The sequence below is a fragment of the Typha angustifolia genome, chromosome 6, assembly GCF_048772165.1.
Source record: "Typha angustifolia cultivar Huaian chromosome 6, ASM4877216v1, whole genome shotgun sequence".
NCBI lineage: Eukaryota > Viridiplantae > Streptophyta > Magnoliopsida > Poales > Typhaceae > Typha > Typha angustifolia.
The window spans coordinates 662,329-688,073 of record NC_133244.1 but is presented as its reverse complement, the minus strand read 5'-3'; the positions used below and the strand labels follow the sequence as shown (position 1 = coordinate 688,073).

General features: G+C 37.9%; 1 protein-coding gene across 1 annotated transcript; it reads left to right on the top strand.

The window, feature by feature from the left end:
* On the top strand, positions 1 to 25,510 carry LOC140760916 (V-type proton ATPase subunit a3-like). The gene is made up of 18 exons (XM_073098000.1): positions 1 to 361; positions 2,729 to 2,773; positions 4,177 to 4,299; positions 4,375 to 4,482; positions 5,211 to 5,321; positions 5,407 to 5,580; positions 5,986 to 6,123; positions 8,603 to 8,710; positions 8,923 to 9,030; positions 9,143 to 9,291; positions 16,865 to 17,018; positions 22,684 to 22,844; positions 22,938 to 23,144; positions 23,844 to 24,027; positions 24,108 to 24,191; positions 24,278 to 24,471; positions 24,758 to 24,817; positions 24,915 to 25,510. Exons 1-18 carry the CDS (start codon positions 197 to 199, stop codon positions 25,117 to 25,119), a joined length of 2,478 nt encoding a protein of 825 aa, XP_072954101.1. The 5' UTR covers positions 1 to 196; the 3' UTR covers positions 25,120 to 25,510.
* Positions 25,511 to 25,745: the final 235 nt, after the last annotated feature.

The following is a 25,745-nucleotide window of genomic DNA, read 5'->3' as shown; positions in this document are numbered from 1 at the left end:
AATCTAACCCTCTTTTTTTTGGTTAAGAAGAAGGGGGTAGGGAAGCCGAGGGAAAGGAGAAGCGGCGAGCGATCCCGTCCGACCCGATAGGTGTACGGGATCCAGTAGAACGTATCTCCTTATCGTCCTTTTGCCCTAAATTGGGAAGAGATCAAGAAGAAGGAGAGAGAGAGAGAGAGAGAAGAAGGGGAGAGAGATGGGGGACTACGAGGTCTTGAATCCACCTCGGGGCGGGTGTTGCCCTCCGATGGATCTGATGCGATCGGAGCCGATGCAGCTGGTGCAGATCATTATCCCAATCGAGTCGGCACACATCACACTGTCCTACCTCGGCGATCTCGGCCTCCTCCAATTCAAAGACGTATGTTTGAACACCAGTTTGCTTCTTCCTTTTTCTGTTTCCTCATCTAAAGATTGATCTGCTTACTGTTTTTGTGTGAAAAATGAGGTAAGACAAAGAGGGGTTTTGGATTTTGTGGAGATTATGGCGTATTGGGGTTGATTTGTGGTGATCTCGACGAGTAGGATGAGGGGCGAGCCAAGGGGACCCATAAAGATGGGATTTTGGGTGACGAGTTAAAAATTGGATTGATAGACGCTTCTTGTACTTACGGATAGATGGGTTTGGGAAATGTCGAGCATTTTGCTTGATTGGAGAAATGTGGGTATTTCTGTTATGGGATTTTGGAGTTGACAAAGGGGTCACGTTGCTCGTGATCTCATTTGGGCTTTTGAGTTTCTTTGAATTTTCGCCATGTTTTGCAGCTTTTGATAATTCCTTTAAGAGCATGTTTACTTGCGATTTTGTGTTGGATCCATCCGTTATTTGTATTTCTTTCCTTCGGTTTGTACACTGCCCATTATACTTATTTGATTGTTCTTACTTTTGAGGCATGACAATAATATTCTTATGTATTGGTCTCCAATTTAACTCTGTTGGTCACATGGAATTAAACAGCTGCTGCTATGAGGGTTTTAATTTGACAAGATGAGCTTGTGTTTCTAAAGCACCAAACTTCCATAAAACTTGTGCATGAGATAGGTCAAAGCTTTTCTTTTTCTTTCCAGATCTGGTCTCATACTCTATCCCATGAAACACCTCAATGTTGATTCATGTTTTATGTTGTCTTTGAACTTTATTCATCTGAGTACATTCCTATCATTGCTTGCTACCTCAATAGTGTTGGGAGGTATATAAAAGTGGTTGCGATGTTGTATCAATAAGCTACCTAAACCTTGATTGAAATGGTATGCAACCTCCAATGTTATTTTTTGAGTTCTCTTTTGATCTCCGACTTATCAGAAATTTGTTTCACTACATGTGGTTGAGGCGTTACCAGATGACTGGGGAACTTTTCTTCTTTTGTGGTAAAAAATGATTTGCCTTATGATGCATATTCTTTAGCTTGATTGTTGTGATTGATTAAACTCTTAAGTTTGTGAATTTTATGTGATTAGTGTCAATATAGTTACTTTAGTATGCAACTTTGATGAATTATGGATGCAACCTCCAATGTGTATACTGGCATGGAGTTCTCTTTTGACCTATGACCTATGAATGTTTAATTACATCAGGAAATTTTCCCATTCTTGCAATACTAGGTTGTCTTGTATTGTATATATAGTTTATCTCAATTGCTGGGATTGACTGATCTTGTCTGTTCATTAAAATTCTATTTGTGCATATTTTTGCAATTCCTTCTCAAAGGTTTTTTTTTTTCCTTTTGGCGAGGAAAAGGCATATTACTGAATAGTTCCTTAGCGATTTTCTTATTGGGCTTCGTAGTTTGAATTTGAGAAATTAAAGCTGGCTGGCAAGTACCCATTAGATGATGTTAACTGCATGACTAGCAAGTATGATATATTGCTGACTCGAGAAAATGAACTACTGTTTATCAACAGTTTCCATGATGATACTGCCAGTTACTCTCACTGGTTATTGTTCATGTACTTATTTTCTTTAGCTACTTGCTCATTATCTGATTGATCACTTGTTCGAACTTTCACCTTAAACTTGGAAAATATAGCCAAGCTATGGACTTTTGACAGAGCCCCAGGATGAAAATCTTAATTTTAGTCAACAATGATCCAAAAAGAATATTGCCCAGAAGGGTCTAAAATCCAGACTAACTCATGAGGCTTATGTTATCATTTCTTGTCTCTTAGTGCAAAGGCTGCAATATGGAAATGTTTATTCTGAAATCATGGCATCTATGACAATGAAGTTGACATGGTCTTTGGCTCTTTGCTTTACCGAGAAGCATTTTCTGCATACAGTTGGAAACATAGAGACGGACATGGACTTATTAGTATTTTCTTTTTTTAAAGTTATTGTGAAGCTCTGATGTAGCAGGAATTTATTGGTGACAATAATACAAAATCCATAGTTAGTCTTAGGTATATGCTGAATTGGTAAGGTCAAGCTCTCAAGCTTTACCTTTTTCCAATTTCATTGATGAGCAAACTATTTTACATTAGTTATAAGGCCTTTATCTAAGTTTTAACTCTTTAGATTTGATGAATCATTCATGATGTGACATTTTAGGGAGAGTGTCTTATTTTTATATTTGTAGCCTATATTTGGGGTCATGGGTTGGTTTGTACTTGAACTGTAGCAGAATTGGGTGAAAGATTGACAAGAGAGATTTTTTTTTTATGCTTTTTGTTTTAATCTTTTTCTTGGTGCAGATTGAAATTTTTATCAGTATTAACATATCATTTCTTTCAGCTTAATGCAGATAAAAGTCCCTTCCAACGAACATATGCTAATCAGGTATATCCGATATCTCTCAAGCATTGGCATAATTTTCTAAGTTATTGCTATAATTTCTGCTTATTCTTTGATGTTGTCTTGTCAACCTATTCTGTTGCGATGTATTTCAATAGGATTACCAATAGGGAACAACGATGGCCGTGTCGACGTAGTACTAACATATGGCACGAGGTGTGCCACATGGCACCCCGCAAAATAGCTCCATCATCGGCCTAGAGGGAGAGAAAAAAGAGAATAAGAGAGGAGAGGGAGACTTGTCGTGCTGTTGTTGCCGGTGCTTGACGCCGCTCTCGTCCCCTCCCGCCTACCTTAAGTTAGAGCTGCTAACTAAAGTTTTTATTCAACCCATTATGGGTCATCTTCTTCCTCCTGATCTATTCCTCATGACTAGGGCATGGGGAAGTGAACCGAGGGCAAAGCTGAAAGCAGCGACGGCGAAGGCAGCACGACAAGTCTCTCTCCTCTTTCCTTCTCTTTCTCCCCCTTTAGGCCGATGGCAGAGCCATTTTTCTCTTGGCACGGTCGGCAAGTGCCGCGGCATGGCCATCCTTGATAGGGAGCAAACATAGTTTCTTAGTTGTAAAATTTAAATGCTTTGTTATATCATCTAAACTTTTACAATTGTGTTACAATGTAATTTTATGCTCAACGAACATCTTTAATCATTTGAAAGTTTGAATTAAGTAAAGATCTCTCAACACACAAGCTACATTTGATCATCAAATCCCATCTATTATTGTTTACCTCAACATTTTTATCAGTTGTCATGCTTGAACACCAACAACTAACTTTATGCATCTATCTGGACTTTGGTTATACATCCAGTTATAAGCGCCATACCACTAAATCTGATTGAAGTTAGAACCAGCTGTTTGTAACAAGATTTTTAAATTAATTTGTTGATCTCATGTTATACCGTAGTATAAATAGGTTTACCAAAACACTGAAAAAAAAACATGTGCCATCTTTCATATGCCTTCTGTTTAGAAGGAACAAGACCGTAATAAAAAATTAAATTCTACCCATCTCAATTGACTAGTTGAGGGCTTAGTGTGATGAGAAAGCTTACCTCTTGCACTCAAGTGGTCATTGGTTTGAGTCTATTCGCCATGGAGCTGATCTCTCAATAGGGGAATTGGTCCAAGAACATCATTTATTGTGGTTTTACATCCTCACTGACCTGTTAGGTAAAGGTCATGGCTTCTGATTCAGGTACATATTGGTCATGCAATACAAGATATCATGGATTTTCTATTGGTGGAATGGCAATCATATCATCTCTTTTTCTCATTGGCTAAACAGTAGTCTTTGGGTGATTTATCCTACAGTCTGACTCACAATGAGTGGTTATTTAATTAAAAGTTGATAGTAACATTTGCAATGTTAATCAAAATTGTTTGCAGATCAAAAGATGTGGCGAGATGGCTCGCAAGCTAAGGTTTTTCCGAGAACAAATGACAAAGGCAGGTATTTCACCTTCTCCAATGCCTACGACACCAGCTCATATTGATCTCGATGACTTAGAGGTATGCCAGTTACTGAATAAATAGGCAGAGTGTATAAATTAATAGTCCTCATTCTAACCTTTATGTGTACGCCAGATAAAACTTGGAGACCTAGAAGCTGAGCTAATTGAAGTTAATGCAAATAGTGAAAAGCTGCAACGTACTTATAACGAGCTATTGGAATATATGCTTGTTCTACAAAAGGTATGCATTATCTTAAAGCAAATAAACCATATATTGGAGTATCTTTAGTAAATGCTAATTTTATTATATGTTATAGTTTGAGCATAATGGTGTGCTTATGTGAGCAAATGTTCTAGTGCTTGTAATCTCTTTAGCTTTGCAAGTAAATGTCAAATTGCTTCTATTACTAAGCAACTTCTGTTGTGATAATAATAGTTTGTCTTCAATTGGAATTTAAATTACTTTTTTCAATAAAGCTTGTATATGCATAACTAATCATTAATCAAGAAATTGGAATAAAGGGAATCTCATTTTACCATGTCTAAACTTCATCATAGTTAGTGATTTTTTTACACCAATTGGGTTTCTACTTTTTACACCTTACATACTACCTTTTCAATCTGTTTGACATGATCCCTCTATCATCTATTTAATCACTAAAAACACCTTGGGTTAAATCTAACCAGAGTAACTAGCAGAATGGAATCAAAGTAAGAATATTTCATCTTATTTAAATTAAAGAATAAGAAGTACCTAAAGTCAACTATTCTTTCTATTTACTTGCTCATGTCATTCATCATCTCCTCGATGCTCTCTGACACAACTATTACAAAAAATGAGCACAGCCGACCACTAGAAGAGAAAGCCTGTTTCTAATAGTAGGATGCTTGTAGAAATGAAAAATCTTACTCATAGTTCTCATCTGTATATTGTTCTGACTTCTGACCCTGACCTGCTTTGGTTTTCAGGCTGGTGAGTTTTTCTACTCAGCTCAAAGTAGTGCTACAGCTCAACAAAGAGAACTAGAAGCACAGCAAACTGGTGATGGTTCTCTTGAGAGCCCTTTGTTGCCAGAGCAGGTAATATAGGGGACAACATGTAGTCCTTATTTATTTAAATTTTATTTTCATCTAAATTTATTTTTTGTTTTGTTTTTGTTTTCAGGAAATGCTAATGGATCCATCAAAGCAAGTAAAGCTTGGCTTTGTTAGTGGCCTTGTGCCGAAAGATAAGTCATTGGCTTTTGAACGGATTCTATTTCGTGCTACCAGGGGCAACATATTCCTTAGACAAGTACCAATTGATGACCCAGTCACAGACCCCGTCTCAGGAGAAAAGGTGGTTGTCCTTATAAAGTCATGAACTAGATATGTAGTGTTCCAATCTTTCTCCTAAATAATTAATTTTTAGTGTTCTAGGATTAGTATTACTCTTTGACCCAATCAATGGAATTGCCAGATTTAAGCATCTTGTATTTGTTTGTGCATCTGTGGCGCTTGTGTGGAACTGGACATAAAGAATAAATGCTAGCTGAAACCTATAAAAATATACCTCTCAATCCTGCATAACCTGTCTGGCTTAGTGGCCTTAACTTGATGTTCGCCTTTGTTACATTGTTTTTTCAGTTGATGTTTCAAATTTATTTTATCGTTCTTGCAATTTTAAGGATAGGTGGTAAATCTGAAGTTGCTTTACATTTCATCATATTTCGTGATGCCCATTCCTTTGGCTTTAACATTCTAGGTTGCCAAAAATGTTTTTGTTGTCTTCTATTCGGGGGAAAGAACAAAGACCAAGATTTTAAAGATCTGCGAAGCTTTTGGAGCAAATCGTTATCCATTCACAGAAGATGTTGGAAAACAGATCCAGATGATTGAGGAGGTTTGTGCTTGCACTTACTTGCAATTTGACCTTCCTCCCTTCAAACACTTGTCTGATGATTTGTAGTGTTGATGAATAAGCTTCAGATTTTTCTAAACTTACACAGAACTTATGGTTGAATAGCATTACTTTGTGGTCCAAGTCAAATGATTATCTGTAGTAACTCTCTTTAAGTTTTCACATGCTTTGTTGTTGATCTTTATCTCATTTTTATTTCTTCCGTTCTTTTCAAAGGCCTGCAGGGTATTTACTTATGTATACTATGTATCAATGCTGCAAATCGGATCTGCTCAGATCCGATTGTTTGGCGTCTAATACAATATTTTAATTATGGTGCTTTTAGAATTTGTGAGACATACTTGATAATATCTACAACTAGTGAATTTCTTTTTGATACATTTGGGCATCATATGACAATGCTTTAAATTGTTAGGGCTTTAGGCAGCCTGATGGTGAACACTTACTGATGTGCATCATTCTGTGGCATAGTACACAGTCTCTTAAAATTTAAGGGGTAAAGGGAGCATCTTCAACTCTATGTGATGTAATCTCTTATCTCTGTATGTATAACTGAGATTACACTACCTAGTGTAAATGACCTAATGAGGGAATGCAGTCATCGAGATTTCAAGTTTTTGTTGCAAAATGATGTTTTGACTCATCTTGTTTAGCAAAGTGAACTGTGGTCATAGAGTGGGTTTTCTTCTTTTGACTATTTTTGGCTTGGAGATAAAAATTTTCAGCTAAGATTATGGTTTTCTAACACCTTTCAAATGTGAAGTCTACTCCTTGTAGCAATAGAGGTGGAGATTGATGTCTTATTCATCTGTTGGGTTTACAATGTTGCCAAGCATACTTAGATTGTCATGGTGATCAATGAGATGAGGATATTAAGTCACCTGGATAAACCCTGGTGCTTATTATATATTAACCTATTGAGGTGGGAGAATATATGCGAGATGGCTTTGTATTTCTTACACTTCTTCCTCTGAAATGTAGCATTCCTAGTGTCAGTGATAAGTACAAAGCTTTTCAGTCAAACTTGGTTAAGAGTATTGTAGCTATAAAGTTAATGTGTAATGATACTATAACAACCAACAATGTAAGCATATATTATCAGTAGGTTTCCTGAATTAGGAGTGCATAGCAGTGACTTTCCAGTTGACGTAATTTGGACCAGATCGGATCATATCGAAAGATATTGGGATTGATGGATCGAGTCTAATTCTTAATTATTATATTTATGTAATTTAGTCAAGTCTTAGTAGGTTATAGTTTTTTAATTTTCTTGAAGAATAAGAATTCTGGTTGTCGCGTTCGAAAGTGGGGATGTCGCATTCGAGCGTTCTGTTCGAAAGTCTATATACGTTCGCAAATACAGAGAATGTGATTTGCTCGTTCGAACGCAGGAAAGTCGCGCTTATATACGTTCGCATATACATAGAACGTAAATAGCCTGTTCGCACATGCTCGACCCCATTCGAACGCACCCGGCGAGAAAGTTTGTATTAGGCCTAGTTTCTTTAATTATTTGGTGGATAGGCTAGCTTCTAAATATGTGGAAGCCTCATTATGGAATTATGAAATGAATTATTGAGTTAACCTATTTTCTCCCCTTTAATTTGAAACTTCTATGTCTTCGCTCCAACCCTAACCACATGCCACCTCGACGCTAGTGATCTTTAGCCTCCTTCGACTGTCGAACCCTCCATCCTTTTTGGGATACCGACCACCTCCTCTCTCTTCCTTCACCCAACACCACCTCGTGCAAACCATACCTATAACTCACGCCTACTCCATCACCGTCTTTATCACCACCACCCGTCATCTTCTCTCCACCATAACCCTGTCTATTTTCGTCATAGCTATAGTCTGAATTTGTGAAGGGTGTAAATATAAAAATTGTAGATTAGGAAGATACGGTACGAACCCATCTGGTGTTGTAATTTTCTGGCTACGGAAAAAAATTTATAAATATTTTCTTTCGATTGCACAGACTGCTTTCCTGCACTTGAGCTTGATCGAATAGCTAAGATCGAGTCATAACACCAATATTTCCTTCATGATTACAATATTTCACTTGCATTTCTGCTGCAATTTTGTTTCTAGACCTGCATTAACAGGTGCTTTGTGCATTGGAACACCCTCTACGGCATTTATTGATGACTATTGAACTTGACTCTTCTCAATCCTCTAGTTGAAACTTCTTAGCTGAACCTATTTACTCCTTGCATATAGTTCTGCTATAGTGCTTCTTTCTTTTGGAATACTAGGGTTCTCCTTTGCCATCTTTCTAGTATGGTAATATGGTATCTCTTTTATGTGTTATCTCTTAAATTGGTGAAGAAATGCGTTTTTATGTATTATTTAGTGATCAGGCATTCAGACACAGTGGTAGTCTTCTCTATGTTTCTTATTGTTGTTTGCTGATATTATTGTAATATGAACTAATGGACTTGTGGGTCTGTTAAATGTTCAGGCCTCAGGAAAGATCTCAGAGCTGAAGTCTACAATTGATGTTGGATTGCTTTATCGTGACAACATACTCAAAAATATTGCCCATCAGTTTGAGCAATGGAATCACTTGGTAAGTTAATTACATATTTATTCTTTTTCTTGTACATAAAAATAGTTAAATACCCCTATATTTGCCCTCTTTCTTATTTCATGTGACTTGGCTTGTGGTTCAATTTTTCATATTGCTAGTTTGAAACCCGAATCATTTGGCACTAATATTTAGTGATAGGCATCTTGCATAGTTCTTTAGTTCCATTTGTATCTAAACGTAAATTATTTTAGGCAAGGAGAGAGAAGTCTGTTTATCACACTTTAAACATGCTGAGCCTTGATGTGACAAAGAAATGCTTAGTTGCCGAGGGCTGGAGCCCTATTTTTGCAACAGGCCAGGTACCTCTATGCCCTTGTAATCCTTTTCTGCGGTGTTATTTTGCCACAGATCTTCATGTTCATGTTATTTTTGTATGGGCTCATTAGTATCTCTCTATGTGCACTTCTGCAGATTCAAGATGCATTGCAGCGGGCTACCTATGCCAGTAACTCCCAAGTTGGCTCAATATTTCAGGTTCTTTACACGAAAGAATCTCCTCCTACATATTTCCGGACAAATAAATTCACTTCCGCTTTTCAGGAAATTGTCGATGCATATGGGTTAGTTCCTGCACATTTCCAAGCAAACATCTGAAATTGCTGATCTTGTTTAGATAGTATTACAGAATCAATAGTATTATACTATTATTGACACGAGGCTGTTTTCTGTGAAAAGATTTTAATAATTCTGGGGTATTGAAGAATCATAGCTCAAGGAAACATTTACTCAACCTATGTTTCTTTGATCTGATAAGACCATTGTCGTTAGAATAAAGTGATTAGATTCCCAGGTTTCAAAGTGAAACCACAGACACTGTTGTGTCAACTTCAGGTGGTTAGGAAAAGATGACTAGATATTTTAAATGTCATTCTGTTGGAAAAGGCTAGAATGTCTGCCTTAGTGCTGTAATAGCACTTTAGAATGCAGAAAATTCTTAGTGAGAGAACAGATTGTGATTTATGTTTACCTATAAGTAAGTATTGGATTTATGGTTCCTAACCATAGTAAACATGAAAGCTATAAATACTTATGGCCTGAAATTGTGTTCCATTTATTGGTATTAGTTGTTATGTCTACTTCTGATGGTTAGTGTGGGTCCAGGAATAACTTCATGAATGTGGCACAAGTTAAAATTTGAGATGGATATCTGGTTAATTCAGAAAAAAAAAAATTGAGGAAACAGTAAGTTGTCTTCTATTTTTAAGCATGTCAGCATTAAATACAGGCATTGAGTGCCTCTTATGAATCCAATAAGTGCATTGAAATAAATCATGGATGAATTGCCATTGATATGTTTGAGCAAATGAAACATATTCAGTGGAAATTCTGCTCTTTCTTGCAGTAATTATGTCCTTTGGATTTAGTACTTATTTCATTATGTTTTCTTTAGCCAAGGCCAATATTTGTTGAGGCATGAGAAGCAAACCTTTAGAATGATGTATTTAATTTGATTTTTTAGGTTAAACTTTGATGTGCCATAGGATAGAAGATGTTACTTTTCCTTTTGAGTGTGCTATGCTAAATTATCAACTTTTTTGTTTTAATCTTTGATGTCCTCTTGTTCTTTGTTTCATCCGGCTCGATTGGACTTCGTGTTACAGATCGATTGTAGTCGATCCACAACAAAGGAGTTCAGGCTTTGGTTAGGGTGAATGATTGTTGATGGAGTGGATGGAATGTGGTGAGTTTTGATTGTAGGAGGGATGGTGGTGGTGAAGGCGTAGGAAGAAGATAGATTACAGTAGAGAAAGGTTAATGTACTTTTACTGTTAGATTATCTTACTCTTAATTTTAAGATAAGCTTAAGACTAAAATAATTTCTTAATACTTGGATGAATAAACAAAGGAGTCCAACCTCTTTATCTATATAGGTTAGATACAATGAGCCATATTATGACTCGCCTTAAAGACTAATACAACTCGAATTAGAATTGCTTTAAAGACTTATATAACTTAATTGGACTTATCTTAAATACTTACTTGGCTTAACTAGACTTACCTTAAGAAATTTCATGATTTATTTAGACTTGCTTAATGGGTTATAGGACATAACTAGACTTGCCTTAAGGGCTATCATTACTTATTTGGAATTGTCTTAATGGATTATATGACTTAACTAGACTTGCCTTAAAAGCTTATATCATAGATTAATTAAAAGATAAATAGATTCGATCTATCGAGCCCAATGCCCTTGTGAATCAATCGATCAGACCTGGACCACATTACTCCACCATGTTTTTGACCACCTTGTCCTTGAGGTGAGAAGTCTGGGAAGCACTGTATCAACTTGAACTCGAACTCTCAAGTCAAATCTCCCGTCAGTTTATTGGACCACTCCACTTGTATTTGTGTGATCAATTTCTCATCTATTCGAATCCTTCTCTTGGGTAGAAGTCAAAGTGGTGGCTCTTGGTAATGTGTAGGTCGGGTATGTTTGGCCGCAACAGTTTTCTCTATTGAAATTTGGGCTCACAAAGCTGAAACATGTAATACTAGGTGAACTCGTGAGTCATCTAAAAATCAAGTCGATAGGCTACCTCGCCTACCCATTCAATCACTTGGTATGATCCAAAGTATCTATTTTCCAGCTTTTGGTTCATAATAGGTTGAATTAAAGTCTAAAATCTCCTACCGCGAATGTCCGATCCAGGTGTTGCTGGTTGTAGAATTGCTTCATCCGGTTCTGTGCAGCCACCAAGTTGGCCCTCATCCCTTGGATCTAAGCATCCCAATCCACTAGGGTTTCCTTGGCCTCCGTGCGCTTCGTTTGTAGGGTCGGTGCTTAGGAGACCAAGGTAGGAGGCAACCTCTTGTAGACTGCCTCAAACGGTGTGGTGCCTGTGGCCGAGTGGTGGGCAGTGTTATAGGCCTAATCTGCCAATGGTAAGAACTAGAGCCATTGTCTTGGTTGCTCTCCAACATAGCATCGTAGGTACTGCTCTGAACACCGGTTCAAGACATCTCTTTGTCTGTCTGTCTGTGGATAGTATGCTAAGCTCATTCGAAAGAATTTTTGCCAATACTGACTACTGAATATCGGGATACCATAGATCATGGTATCGATGAAGTTTAGCCATGTCGTGGACGAAGATCTTCGTGACTTCCGTGGGTTGTAGGTGTGGCGGGGGACTGAGAAATGTGCGTATTTGGAGAGGTGGTCAACCACTACCATGATAATAGTTTGCTCTTGGATGGTTGGTATGCTTTCAATAAAGTCCATCGAATGTCTTCCCAATTCGGGCACAGGAAGGGTTTGGAGAAGGCCAGCTAGTTAAGTCGAATCTATTTTGGCTCGTTGGCGGACTTCACATGTGTGGTTGTAGTTGCGCACGCCTTTCTTCATATCGGTCCAGGAGCAATTGAGCCTTAGTTGCTTGTGGGTTCGAAAGATGCCTTCATGGCCCGTGAGGGGTGAGTCATAGAAGTGGCTAATCAAAGTGTTTCGCAGGTCTGTATCAGTCAAGATCAGGATCTAGTCCCCTTTGAGCATGAGTTCGTCTCTTGTGCTGTACTCGATCTGACTTGACGAGTCTTGAGCCACTTAAGTCGTAAGTTTCACTAAACTCGAGTCTCTCAAGATGGCCTCCCTGATGTCGTCCAACACGAGAAGGTTTGGAACCGACAGGGCTAGCTTGGTCGCATGGAATTGACGCGAGTGTATCAATCATTCTTTGAACCCTTTTTGTAAACCTAGTCATAGTCATATCCGAATAACTTGGAGAGCCACCTTTGTTGTGTCGTGATGTAGATCCTTTGCCCGAGTAAGTAGGGTAGCTCTTTCAATCGGTACACTATGAATCGTCTTTCGATCAGGTATGGGCGTCACTTGGTAATTGCATGCGTGTATGTTGAGAATGGGCACGATTGATCTAAGAGGGCTTTGCTCATGTAGGATAGGCGTCACCTTTCCTGCATCAAAATCATGTCGATCCTTGACCCAGATATGTCACACTCGATCACAAAGGTATTGGTGAAATTTGGTAGGGCTAACAAGGATGCCTTGGTCATGGCTTGTTTGAGTTCTTGATATGCTTGCTTCGCCTTGTCATTCCACTCGAACTTGGCTTTGCAGAGTAGGGTGGTCGATGGGGCCGCAATCTTTCTGTATCCCTAGATGAAGCGTCAGTAGTAGCTGGTGAGGCCAAGAAGCTGCAAAGTTCGTTGGGTGTCCTCGGTCGTGGCCAGCATGCCATGCTGGCCATTTTTGCGGGATCGGCCTCCACACTTGCGCAAGAGTTAAAGTGTCCCAGGTACTCAACTTATGGCTGCCCTAAAAGGCACGTGCTCTTCTTCACTTTCTACGCATGCGCCTGTGGTATCTCCATGATCGTCCGTAAGTGGTGTAGGTGCTCCTCCTTTGATCGGCTGTAAGCAAGGATGTTATCAAAAAACACCAAAACATACTATTGACGGAGTGGGAGAAATACATCATTTATTAGCCCTTGAAAAGTTGCTGGGCCATTGGTAAGGCCAAAGTGCATTATAAGAAACTCGTAGTATCTGTCATGGGTTTGAAAAGATATCTTGTGGACGTCGACCGCCTGAACTCTAATCTAGTGGTGGCCGGATCGCAAATCTAGCTTGGTGAAGATGGTGGCGGCTAACTCATCCAATAACTCCTCAATAATCATTATCGGATATTGGTTCCTGATGGTGATGGCGTTTAGTGCTTGGTAATCCATGCAAAATCGCCATAAGTTGTTAATTCGCACTTGTAGCACCAGTGAAGAGTAGGCGCTATGGTTCAGTTGGATGATGTTTTGGTCTAACATTTCTCGCATTAGCCGTGCGATATCATCCTTTTGGGCATGCGTATGGTGATAGGGCCTCATGTTTGCTATTCTCGCTCCTAGTGTGATCTCGATCCAATGATCGTGGTCTCGGATGCACGGTAGTCCATACGACTTTTCAAAGACTTGACCAAACTCTTGGAGAAGTGAGTTCAAATCAGCGGCTATTGTGTTATTTGGGTTCGGTTCCTTTGTGGTTGAGGCCAGTCGCATCAACAAGTTGCAGTAGTTAGCTTGTGGTAAGTCGATTAGGGCTTGAAGGCTGGCCCTAGGGTTCGATCATGACCCTTCGAGTCAAATTGGTATCCCATCGTTCTCAAAGTCTATTTGCATCATGCTGAAATCAACTACGATTGGACCTAAGCCCTGAAGCCATTGAACTTCTAGGACCAAGTCGACCCCTTTGAGCGCCAGCAGATGTAGGTCTAATCGGAATGCCTCACCTTGGATCTGCACCTAAACTACATTGCACTTGCTATTAGTCCGCAAGATTGTGTCGTTTGCAATGGCTACATCGAATTGATGGTTGGAGTCACCTGCAACCCAATTTGCCGCACCTTCTCATCCATAAAATTGTGCGTGCTGCTCAAGTCGATTATTATCTTGACTTGGTGCTTCTCTATTGAACCCTCTACTTGTAGCGTCTGAATAGGCATGTAGGCTCAACTTAGTATGCACCACGTCTTCTTGGTCTGCGGCCTCTATGTTCGCGACCACCTCTTCATTGCCCTACGACTCAATTTTCCCCTTCTTCTCGTCTCCTCTGAGGAACTTGATCGTCACAGGTTGTTTTTCGCATTTGTAGCTCAGAGTTTACTTCTCATCTTTAGAAGCACACAAAACCTTGACCCTTCTTTCCTCAATTTGTGCTGGGGTGAGCCGTCGAGAGAAGCTCCTCCGCTGCCCTCCAACATCGGTGAGAGGAGCCCTAGGTGGTAGGGGTTTCCCTCCTTGTGGTTGAGAAGGAGGGCTGAAATTAGCAACGCTTGATGCAGTTAGTCGGGATCCTCTCCAATCCGCGGGGGTCCATGGGGTCTTGGAGCTTCTTCTGAGCTCCTTGAACTTCTCCTCCATCATGGCAGCTATAGAAAAGGCTTTCAACAATGTCTTAGGCCGCGTTGCCTTGACCTCCGCTTGTATGTCGGACTTGAGTTTGCTGATGAAGGTGCCGCGGAGGCTTGAGTTTGACTAATCTGATATGCGGTTGCAAATCCTTTCAAACTCTTCTTGATAAGCTCGGACCGTGGTTTGTTGAGTTAGCTTAGTTATAGGGCCGATGCAAACTCGTCCCAAGATGAAAACGGTTGAGTCCAGGGTGCCGCCTGAAACCATCTGATCGTGAAATCTTCCAAGTGGAACGAGGCTATTAGGGCCTTCTGGTGGTCTAGAGTCCCTTGGTAGGCAAAAAATTGATCTGCTCGATAGAGCCAGTCTATAGATCACCTCTTGTGAACATGGGGGAACTTGAGAGTTGTATGGTCCAGACTTGATCCCCTCTAAACGGCCAGTCTCTGTGGATTGCATGTCCTTGTTCTCCGCATGGGCCCTTTCTACCACACAGAGGGGGGCCTCATTGTGGCATCGGCTTCATGACCTATTGGTTTGGATCATTGCTTGCCCTAACCGCAAGTGGCTTGGGCTAATCTTTGGCCGCGGGTTGCTCAAGCTCTAGTCTTGACGCAAGCTATTTATGCCAGGGTCTACCTTGCTCTATTTTGAGCCAAACCTTGGCTGCGGGTGGCTCGGTCCAAGCATAAGGTGCAGGTGGTTTGGGCCAAGCTCTTGTCACTGTCTAGTCAGACCAAGCCCTAGCAATTGGATGGGGTGGAGTTTCAGTGCGTCGAATTCCATCTCGTGCACTTATTCTTGATGGGGTCTTTCATTGGTGTGCATGTCTAAAGGATGGGTCTGCCCCAAAACCTAGGGTGCCCACCTCTTTGACCGGTTCGAGAGACACGGCCTTCGCTATTGGCCATGGTTCTCTCGCATGCCTCTTTGTTTGTGCTTGTGGTGTCCGTTTGTCACGGAGTTCACGAATAGCTAACACTACCTCTGACTTGGACGCTTGTAGTGACCGCAAGGTCTGCAACACATCTGGTTGGGTAGTCAGCGGAGGTGGAGTCAACGGTTCTGATAAGTTAATGGTCTTTGTTACCGCACCGGTTACAATTAGAGGATCACTAGCTGTGGAAGTCTCCCCGACCAATCTTGTCGTCGTCCCATGTGTGATTGTCATCTTGTCTAAGGATAACGATGTCTCTGATAGCAAATTGTTACGGACCAATTATAGTTGATCCGTAACAAAGGAGTTTAGGTTTTGGTTAGGATGAATGATGGTTGATGGAGTAGATGGAAGATGGTGGATTTTGATTGCACGAGGGATGATGGTGGTGGTGATGGAGGAAAAGATGGAGTACAATAGAGAAAGAGATTAATATACTTCTACTTAGATTATCTTACTCTTACTTTTAAGATAAACTTAAGGCTAAAATAATATTTTAATTCTTGGATGAATAAATTAAGGAGTTCAATCCCTCTATATATAGAGGTCGGGTATAATGAGTTATATTAGGAATAGCTTTAAAGACTGGTACTACTCAAATTACGATTTGCTTTAAAAACTTGCATAATTTAATTGAACTTGCGTTGAAGACTTATTTGGCTTAACTAGATTTACCTGTGTTTTTTTCTTATAGTAGTAGAACACTTATATGTCACTTAAATATTGGGACATTATGAAATTTGTTATTCTCTTATTTTGTGATTTTCTATATTTCCTAGAACCTTTTTACGTAGGCACCAACCTGCCTTACAAGATGTAAACATCGATTCTAGCTTTGGCACCTTTTTAACATCTTGGCATTAGGTGGATCATTGTTCACCTGTTTAAAACCTTACTTGAGCACCAGATTTTGAAATGATGCCATGAATCTGCGGTCTTTTTCCCCTACTTTATCCTTTCTTTAAATTGTCCTTGGCTAAAGATAGTTTTGTTCTTTGTGATATTATTTTCATTAGTTTGCTTTTAGACTCTGATAGGTTTTGAATTATCTTGATACATAGTGGTATATTCTATGTCATTCTTTGTGCTTCTGCTCATCTGCCAATCTGCCATTACTTAGATATGCTACTTTGGAGCATCAACATTTTTCTTTTCAATTTGTGTCATGAGGAGGATCTTGAAGCAAGTTTGTGTTATAAATGTACACACTGATCCTCCAATATAACTAGTAGCTGCTGATATATAAGCAATTCTGACTTTTTGATATGATAAAAATATTCTATCTGGAATGCTGCCCATATGAAGGATTTATAGTGATAGCTACTTCTATGAAAACTGCAGGGTTGCTAAGTATCAGGAAGCAAATCCTGGTGTATACACCATTGTTACGTTTCCATTTCTATTTGCTATTATGTTTGGAGATTGGGGCCATGGCTTGTGCTTATTATTGGCAACATTGTATCTCATATTCCGGGAAAAGAAACTTTCTTCGCAGGTCAGCTCTTTTAAGTTCTTTCATTATTCTTTTGACTTGTGAATACTTCGATTGTTCAATTCCTTGTTCTTTAAATGTCAATTATACATATAAATTCAGCTACGAAGGACTCAGAAGACACTTATGTAGACCTTTTGCCTGGCACTTGCAATTCAAATTTAGTTGATTTCATATGCCTTGCAGCTTCAGTTGTATCCCTTAAATATTGTTTGTAACTTCTATCTGTGATAGTGTGATATGCATGAGTGCTTATTCAAAGTCGGATGATTCTATTCCCTATATAATGTGCAAACATATAATTTGAAAAATTGAAAAACTACAATTCTTTTTCTATTGTTTTTCCCAAACATATAGACAATTTAGTTTAGGAAAATTTATAAATAGCAATTTGCACTTCACATTTGTTATCATTTACACACTGCAGTTTAGACCTTCATGTTCCGATCCTTGCCTTTTTCTATTATTGCCTAAAATGCAGGGTGCCCTATTTCCCTTTACTTTCTTCCACCATAAATGGGAGAAAGTCTTTGCTTCTAATTCCTCAATTCTTGCTACCACAGTGAAAAGTGGACTTCTTTAAGAGGATGCAACTGGCATTCATGGCTATCTGTGCTAGGGGTGTAATTGAGCCGAGTTTGATCAAGCCTAGTTCTGTTTAAGCTTTAATTAAAAATAATTTCAAGCATATATTTGTGATCAAATTTGAATTGAAGTTATTTTAATTTTGAAATTTCGAGTTTAAGCCTAAACGAGTTAATCAATAATTAATTTCAAGCCTTAATCAATTCAAGCCAAATTTTGATTCTATTCAAGCTTGAATTAAATTAAATTTGGTTTAGGCTTTAATCAAGTTTAAAATAAGCCAAGCTCAAGCCGACTTGATTATTTTCACAGCACTAATCTGTAATTTATCATATTACATAATCTGCATTGTTGAATGATCAAATTTTTGCTTATATCTTTTCCTTGAAGCGGAAAAATTATTTGGTAGGAAACTTTTATTCATATGCAATAAACTATGCTGTTAGGTTTGAATTTCTTTCCCGGACTTGATATGAGAAACTAACCCACTTGCTTGGTTTTGACTTGAGTTGTGTTCAAAATAACTGTCTAATAAGTCACATGTTAAGATGCATATCTTGCACATAGTTCAAACTCTATGTAATCTATTGCCACCAAGGCTCTAAATATTGATATCGACATCGGTTGCCAGGAAAAATGATAAATATTGGTTCCAATTATAACTGCTATATGGCCCGATTTTGCTGTTGTATCAGCCATTCCAATTTTAGACCATTTTTTGATATAAAGCATAGGGAAATCCTAGAAATTTAGGAAAAATGGTAGGAAAAAATATGTAAATTACTTGCGTAAGATAGTAGCAACTAGTAACATAATATGAAGAGTGAAAATACTAAGAACAATATCAAACTTCGATGCAGGATCTGCCTTGATTGGTTGAATCTACCGTGAATCGCTAAAGAAGGAGAAGAATGGATAGAATAAAGAGGGTGAAAATTAAAATGGTGGAAAAAGTTGGAGTCAGGTCGAATCCGGCTTATGATCCGATACAACAGATAATGGGCTGATATGGCCAATACATGTCAGCTGATCACGAGCCAAAACCAAGGGAAAACGTGATTTTGGCTCCTGTTTCGGATTGGTAATGGCTAATAACGATACATATTGGTGTCGTTCAATATTTCAAACCATGATTGGTGCCTATAAAAATTGCATGATGTACTTATTCGTGGCCTAACTTAGCTGGATTTCTTTTCCTGAAATCCCCTTGTAGAAGTGTGGTAATAGTTGACCCGAATAGTTTGGGCTAACAGTTTGTTAATATTTCTGCAAAATATGATTATGAATATAAAAGTTATATGAGAAGATACTATGTGAAATGGAAATTTAACCATAAATGGTATTTCTAAATTTAGGGCCTACTTGATTGGCAAAAAATGGACCCAGAACAAGACTAGCCAGTTATTGTCTCCAAGCAACTTTACTTCTTTAAACTGCGTATGCCTTTATCAGTGAAATCTACTCAGTCACATAGTCTATAAAAACCATGATTGCAGAAATGTTAGCAAACTGTTAGCCCAAACTATTCAGAGTCAACTATTACAACACTTCTACAAGGGGATTTCAGGAAAAGAAATCTAGCTTAGGCCATGATTAAGTACATCATGCAATTTTTATAGGCAGCAATCATGGTTTGAAATGGAAATTTAACCATAAATGGTATTTCTAAATTTAGGGGCTACTTGATTTGGCAAAAAATGGATGCAGAACAAGACTAGCCAGTTATAGTCTCCATGCAACTTTACTTCTTTGAACTGCGTATGCCTTTATCAGTTAAATATACTTGGTCACATAGTCTACCCACCCAATATTGACAAAACTCGTTAGCTTATACCTCCCTCCTAGTGATGAAAACCAGCTCCTTTGTTTGCTTTGCCATCTCATTGACATTTAAACACCTTCATCCTTTTCTGTTTTATATGTCAGGATACCTGATTCTATAGCCTTAGAACATACTCCTGAGATAAGTTGCTCATTGTCTCATTGTTCTACTTGTCACATACTTGGGATTAAGATCGTCTTTGCAAGATGAGAAGTTAAAAGTTAAAACTAATGGGCAAGAAACTGTTAGTTATGTCTTAAGGTATATAAAATTGTCATGGTGATTAGTTATAGGCTTACTAAGGAGAGTAACTTTGGATTTATCAAGGATTTAATTGGCGCTGATTAGGGGTATAAATGTATAATTGGTTTGAGCTTAATAGAGCCTATCTCTGATCAAGCTTTCAATCCTAGGATGGATGATCATGCTTTGTTTGTTTAGTTCAATCTAAGCATAATTTAGTTAGTTGGTCTCCTAATCTCATGGAGAAAGGAATTTATTTGAAGATTATTAGACCTTTTGTTTTTAAAATGTGAAGTTAGTTGGTCTCCTAATCTCATGGAGAAAGGAATTTATTTGAAGATTATTAGACTTTTTGTTTTAAGATGCGACAGTTTGTTTCTTTGTTAGCGTATTGTTGATCAAATGTTTGAAAGGCGATTGCAGTTTTCAGGCCGTCACCTCGCTGCATAGAACCCAGGCAGTATGCGGCCGCAAAACAGTCTTGTATTTTTAATATTGTAAAAATTTAAAAATAGTTATATATGATATATAATATATACTAAAATATAATATGAAGCATGAATACTTTGTTTGTCTTTCTGTACCAAATTCTAATACAGCTCGATACGTATTACATACTGTTGGAGGAGTGTCCAAATTAAAAGAAATAATTTTAATATTCCGATATGGCACCGATACGGCGGGATAAGGCCACGATATGTTTCTTGATTATCCAATTATTTTTTTTTGTGTTAAAAGATGATAGAAAACATATACTTTATATGTATAGACGATTATCCATTCGTTTATGATATTTAAGGCTCTGTTTATTTCATGGATCCTAGTTTCGACTGATCTCGAACAGGATTAGCTGAAATGGATACCCAATCTGTTTTGGGTCTAATCTTGCTTGAGATGAGTATGGGTAAGAGAGAGAGGGAGGGTGAAGAGAGGGAAAAAGAGAGAAAGAGATGGAGCAAGAGAGAGAGAGAGGAAAAGAGAGTTTGTGGGTTGCGATAGTAAGAGAGAGGGAAGAAGAAAGGGGAAGAGAAGGTGAAGAGAGAGACATGGAGAAAAGGTAAAAAAAAATAAAAAAGTATGCCAGTAAGGGAGAGGTGGTAGTCGGTGAGGGTGAGGGAGAGTTTCTTTTAAGGGAGAGTGAGTTAAGAAGAGAGTTAGTTAGAGAGAGAGGGGTTGTGGGAAAGTTTGATAAGAGAGAGAGTTAGTAGAGAGAGTTTGATAAGAGAAAATTAGTGGGAGAGAAGACAATTTTTTTTATTTGTGTGAGAGGGAGTCAAAGTGTGAGCGGTAGAAAGGGGGAGAGATAGAGATTAAGAAAATTTTATTTATTTTTTATTTTTATATAAGAAAATTTTATATTTATATCTCATTGTTATTTTTTCTAAAAATTTTCGAATTTTATCTGTTTTAGAAAATTATTTAAAAATACAGGTTGATGTGGAAACCGATATTGTCAATATTGCGGATACGACCGATATGTATTTCTTTTTAGATGGCCGATCTCGATTTCTGTTTCGATACTTGGAACCTTAGTTTATTTAATAATGAACTAAACATAACTTGGAAGCTATTTAAAGATCAAAATTGATTGTAGATTAATAGTTGAATTATGTTTCAATGTTTTACTAACATTTTGAGTTTCATATCAATTTTAGTTATAATATTATTCTGAAGTTTTAGGCTTGTAGATATTAAGCTAGCTTTCTTTCCTTTTATCTTATCATTTCTTGAGATAATTATTTTTTACCATATGTTATATTGGTTGATAACATATTGAAAATATATTAGTTATTTATTTATTGGCGTATCCATGTCGTATCCCCATATGCATATCTCCATATCTCCGTATCCGGTATCCGTGTTTCGTAGACTATATAAAGTTTTAATAGTGCACTACAAATTTTTTTGATAGTGCACCTAATCCAATTTACCAACCCAATGATCAAGGCAATGAGCAAACAATAGCTCATAGCCTCTTAGACAATTAAATCTCTAATCAAGGCAATGAGAGTGAGTGGGATATGGGAGGCAGTGCCCACCAATGGGGTGGCTGTTGGTAGAGGTGAGAAGATAGTGAGAGTCATAGTGTGAGCGAAAGTGAAAGAGAGAAACCTACCATCATCCATTGCTGCCTTGTGTTGTTCGTTACTGTTGACAATGGTAGCTCGGGACAGGCCGAACGAGAGAGGGAGGGAGAAGATTCTAGGGCTTGATAGTGTAGAAGATGAATCATTTGGTTATATACTCTTTTCCTCTTATATACGCATTTTTTTCTCTTTAAAGAATACTTATATTTTCTTCTTTTATTTTCTAGATTGTGCTAACTATATAATAAATTTTATTAAATTTGACTTTTTTATGAAGTTCAATAATTATATCACATCTAGAAACAAGACAAATATGTGGTAAAAAAGTCAAAAAAATATCTATCTATTTTGTCTAATTAACACGACGGGGGCATTTGGTCATTTGAACGTGCTTCATTAACTTTGACAAAAAAAATTGATGGTTCAAGTTTAGTCATAAGTATAAAGATTGATTTGAGTTTTTTTGAAATATAATGGGGTAAAGTAATTTTGGGTATAAGTATATGAGGGTAAAATTTATTTTGCTTATATATATATAAATTAGTTCTCAAACCCAATAGCATACTTGACCTGCTTCAATGCCAAGGGTGGCCGAACTGCCAACCGCACAGCCGGCTGCCTGGTCCGCTAAGCGCTTTTCTTTGCTAAGGCAACCCACCATGGCAGTTGCGCACATTTCTAGTTTTTGGGGCGACCGTTGCGTGGCCTCGTCAAGGCTGTCGCTTTTGCTGCCTTTTAAACTACTGCATTGATCATCATGATAGTTGTGTCTTTTTCTTGAAGTCTTGATTGATGACCTCTATGGCTATGGTTTCTTGAAAAATTCCAAGCTCATTAAAATTTTTTCCTTTCCCTAAAGATTATTCATTACTAGTTTATATGGCTCCTATAATAATTTAATGATTATTTTAATTTTGTTTGGGATTCACAGAAGCTTGGAGACATCATGGAAATGATGTTTGGTGGGCGCTATGTGATCATGATGATGGGACTTTTTTCAATTTATACTGGATTAATCTACAATGAGTTCTTCTCTGTCCCATTTGAGCTTTTCGGTAAATCAGCCTACGGCTGTCGTGATCCTTCTTGCAGGTAAGGGCAAGTCCATTTTGAAAGTTATTTTTTTTTCTGATTATTTTGTAGCTTATGCCTTTTTTTCTTTTTCTTCCTTCATCTTTCTTATAGGGATGCTACTACAGCAGGTTTGATTAAGGTGAGGAATACTTACCCGTTTGGCGTGGATCCTGAGTGGCATGGTAGCCGTAGTGAGCTGCCATTTCTCAACTCATTGAAGATGAAGATGTCTATCCTCATTGGGGTAGCTCAAATGAATCTGGGCATTCTATTGAGTTATTTTAATGCAACATTCTTCAGGAATAGCATTAATATTTGGTAATTGCATTAATCTAATTTCCATTTTTAGTTTTCATACTGATGATTCACTGCTCAATTTAGTGCTCACTGCATATCTGATATCTTTCTCCTTACATTGTTCGTCTCGGAGGATGACATATTTTGGGGATATGGATAACATCTAATCTATCCAATTTTGCTAGCTATTGTGAAAAATGTTTGGTTCCAATTGATATATATTTAACAAGTTTTGGTTTTTCCAATTTTCTTGCCCCCACAACATGAACATAGTCTCTGTACTTGCTGTACTTATTTATTTTCTATAAATTTGCCATGATGTTAAGCTCAGTATTATGACTTATAGTCTGCTATTTTTGTATTGTTTCTTATGTGCTTCTACTAGTTGCTGAGAGAACAATTTGAAATTGTCAATGACACAATCTGCTCATTTCCTTTCAGTCCAGACTTGAATAGAACTCTGGATGCATTATTATTACCTAGACACCTAAAGCTATTATGAAAGGGTAAATAAATCTGTCTGTATGGATCATATGATCATTAGAACTTGACAGTGTAATATTTTTGTTTAATCATCTTGAATGCTCATCTTAAATGAGGGCATCATTTAGTATGCTAGTTTGTTTTCACTTAACCTTTCTTTCTTAACTTAAATATAAGTTTCTATTCAGTAATGAACGTATAAGTATATAGTTAATAGCTTCAGCTGTTCTGTCACAGGTATCAGTTTGTTCCTCAGTTGATCTTCTTGAACAGTCTATTCGGTTATCTGTCACTACTCATCATTGTAAAATGGTGCACTGGATCAAAAGCAGATTTATACCATGTAATGATATATATGTTCCTCAGTCCAACAGATGATCTTGGTGAGAACCAGCTATTTCCTGGACAGAAAACACTGCAGGTTTGTTATAATTTTATATGAATCTCTATTAGATTGTTCTGTTCATTTTTACACTAACATGCTTATCATCATGTGGTTAGCTTGTGCTACTTCTTCTGGCTCTTATTTCTGTGCCCTGGATGTTAATTCCGAAGCCGTTGCTTTTGAAGAAGCAACATCAGGAGGTAATTATTTGTTCAGATTGCCTTTTTGTTCTTAAGTGACTGGCTTCTTAAATCGTGCTGATTAATCTTTATGATTGTTAAATCAGAGGCATCAAGGCCAATCATACACCATGCTTCAGAGCACAGAAGAATCACTTGAGGTGGACCACGACCACAATTCTCATGAGCATGAGGAATTTGAATTTAGTGAAGTTTTTGTGCACCAACTGATACATACAATTGAGTTTGTCCTTGGAGCTGTCTCAAATACTGCGTCATATCTTCGATTATGGGCTCTCAGGTATCAAAGTGATCAAATTATTCTTGAGAAGTCCCTTTTATCAATATCTTCTATGTCATTAGGAAAAATTCACTGCCTTACTGTGCAAGATTGAAGTCGCTAGGCTGTACTAGAGGAAGAACGTAAAGTAGACTATCTGCTACCTGCATATGAAAGCAGCAGCTTAGTTTAGTATATCCATATGGACTTCATGTTCCTTTTACTCCGGATTGTTATCTTATAACTACTTTCCTCTATGATTTTACACCAACAGTAATTAACAACATATCTGATATGCTGCCTGCAGTCTTGCCCATTCGGAGTTGTCCAGTGTTTTTTACGAGAAAGTTCTCCTCCTTGCTTGGGGGTGAGTTTCCTTTATTTGATTCATTTCTTACAGTTATTATTCTTCCATCTAGTATCCTTTTCTTCTTTTGTGGAGTGAATAACTGGTATTTCATCAGGTACAATAATATCTTCATTCTCATCATTGGCTTAATCGTGTTCATCTCTGCCACTATCGGTGTCTTGCTTGTGATGGAAACTTTAAGTGCATTCTTACATGCCTTGAGGCTTCACTGGGTGGAGTTCCAGAACAAGTTTTATGAGGGTGATGGGTACAAGTTTGCGCCATTTTCTTTTGTATTGCTTTATGAAGAGGAAGACTAGATACCATTGTATTGTATGCGATCTCATTCGTATCTGTGGCATTTGGACTTGCTTCTGCTGCCAGAATAATCCTTCTCCTTTTACTGGGTAAGAATGCGAGAATTCTTGTTCATTTGTGTCAAGGGACAAAGCTGAGCTTCTTTGTCTGTGAGCCATGTATTATTTGCACATTTACATAGTCTCAGCGAGCATGCTATTCATGCATATAGGCAATGAAGAGTCTGGAGAGTGAAAATAAATCTGTAGCACATGATTTTTCTCCTGTGCGTTGTCCATAATAAGTTATTTGTTTATTTATAAATCTCGTATCAGCTGTTCATTTTTGGATCATTTTCTAGAAAACGTAATGAATAAATATGGCTGGTAAATTTTGTGCCATTTATCTTCTTGAGCTGATGAATGCTCTGTTCGATTCTGGAAAGCGCGCCATATTTGAACTTATAATACTGCTGGGTCTTCGCTGGTTTTTGTTGAAACACTGGACTGATGAAACTGAAAGCGAAATGAGAAAGATCCTTCTTTTTATTGAATTTTGGCAGCTTGTTTGTGTATGTTATTATTATTATTATTATTATTATTATTATTAAAGAATGAACATTTATGATAAGCCGATGGTGAGGATATCT

Coding starts and splice junctions, on each gene's coding strand:
- LOC140760916 (XM_073098000.1), top strand. CDS start 197: ATGGGGGACTACGAGGTCTTGAATCCACCTCGGGGCGGGTGTTGCCCT. Junction 4,300..4,374: donor TTGATCTCGATGACTTAGAG/GTATGCCAGTTA, acceptor TGTGTACGCCAG/ATAAAACTTGGAGACCTAGA. Junction 24,472..24,757: donor CTTCGATTATGGGCTCTCAG/GTATCAAAGTGA, acceptor TGCTGCCTGCAG/TCTTGCCCATTCGGAGTTGT.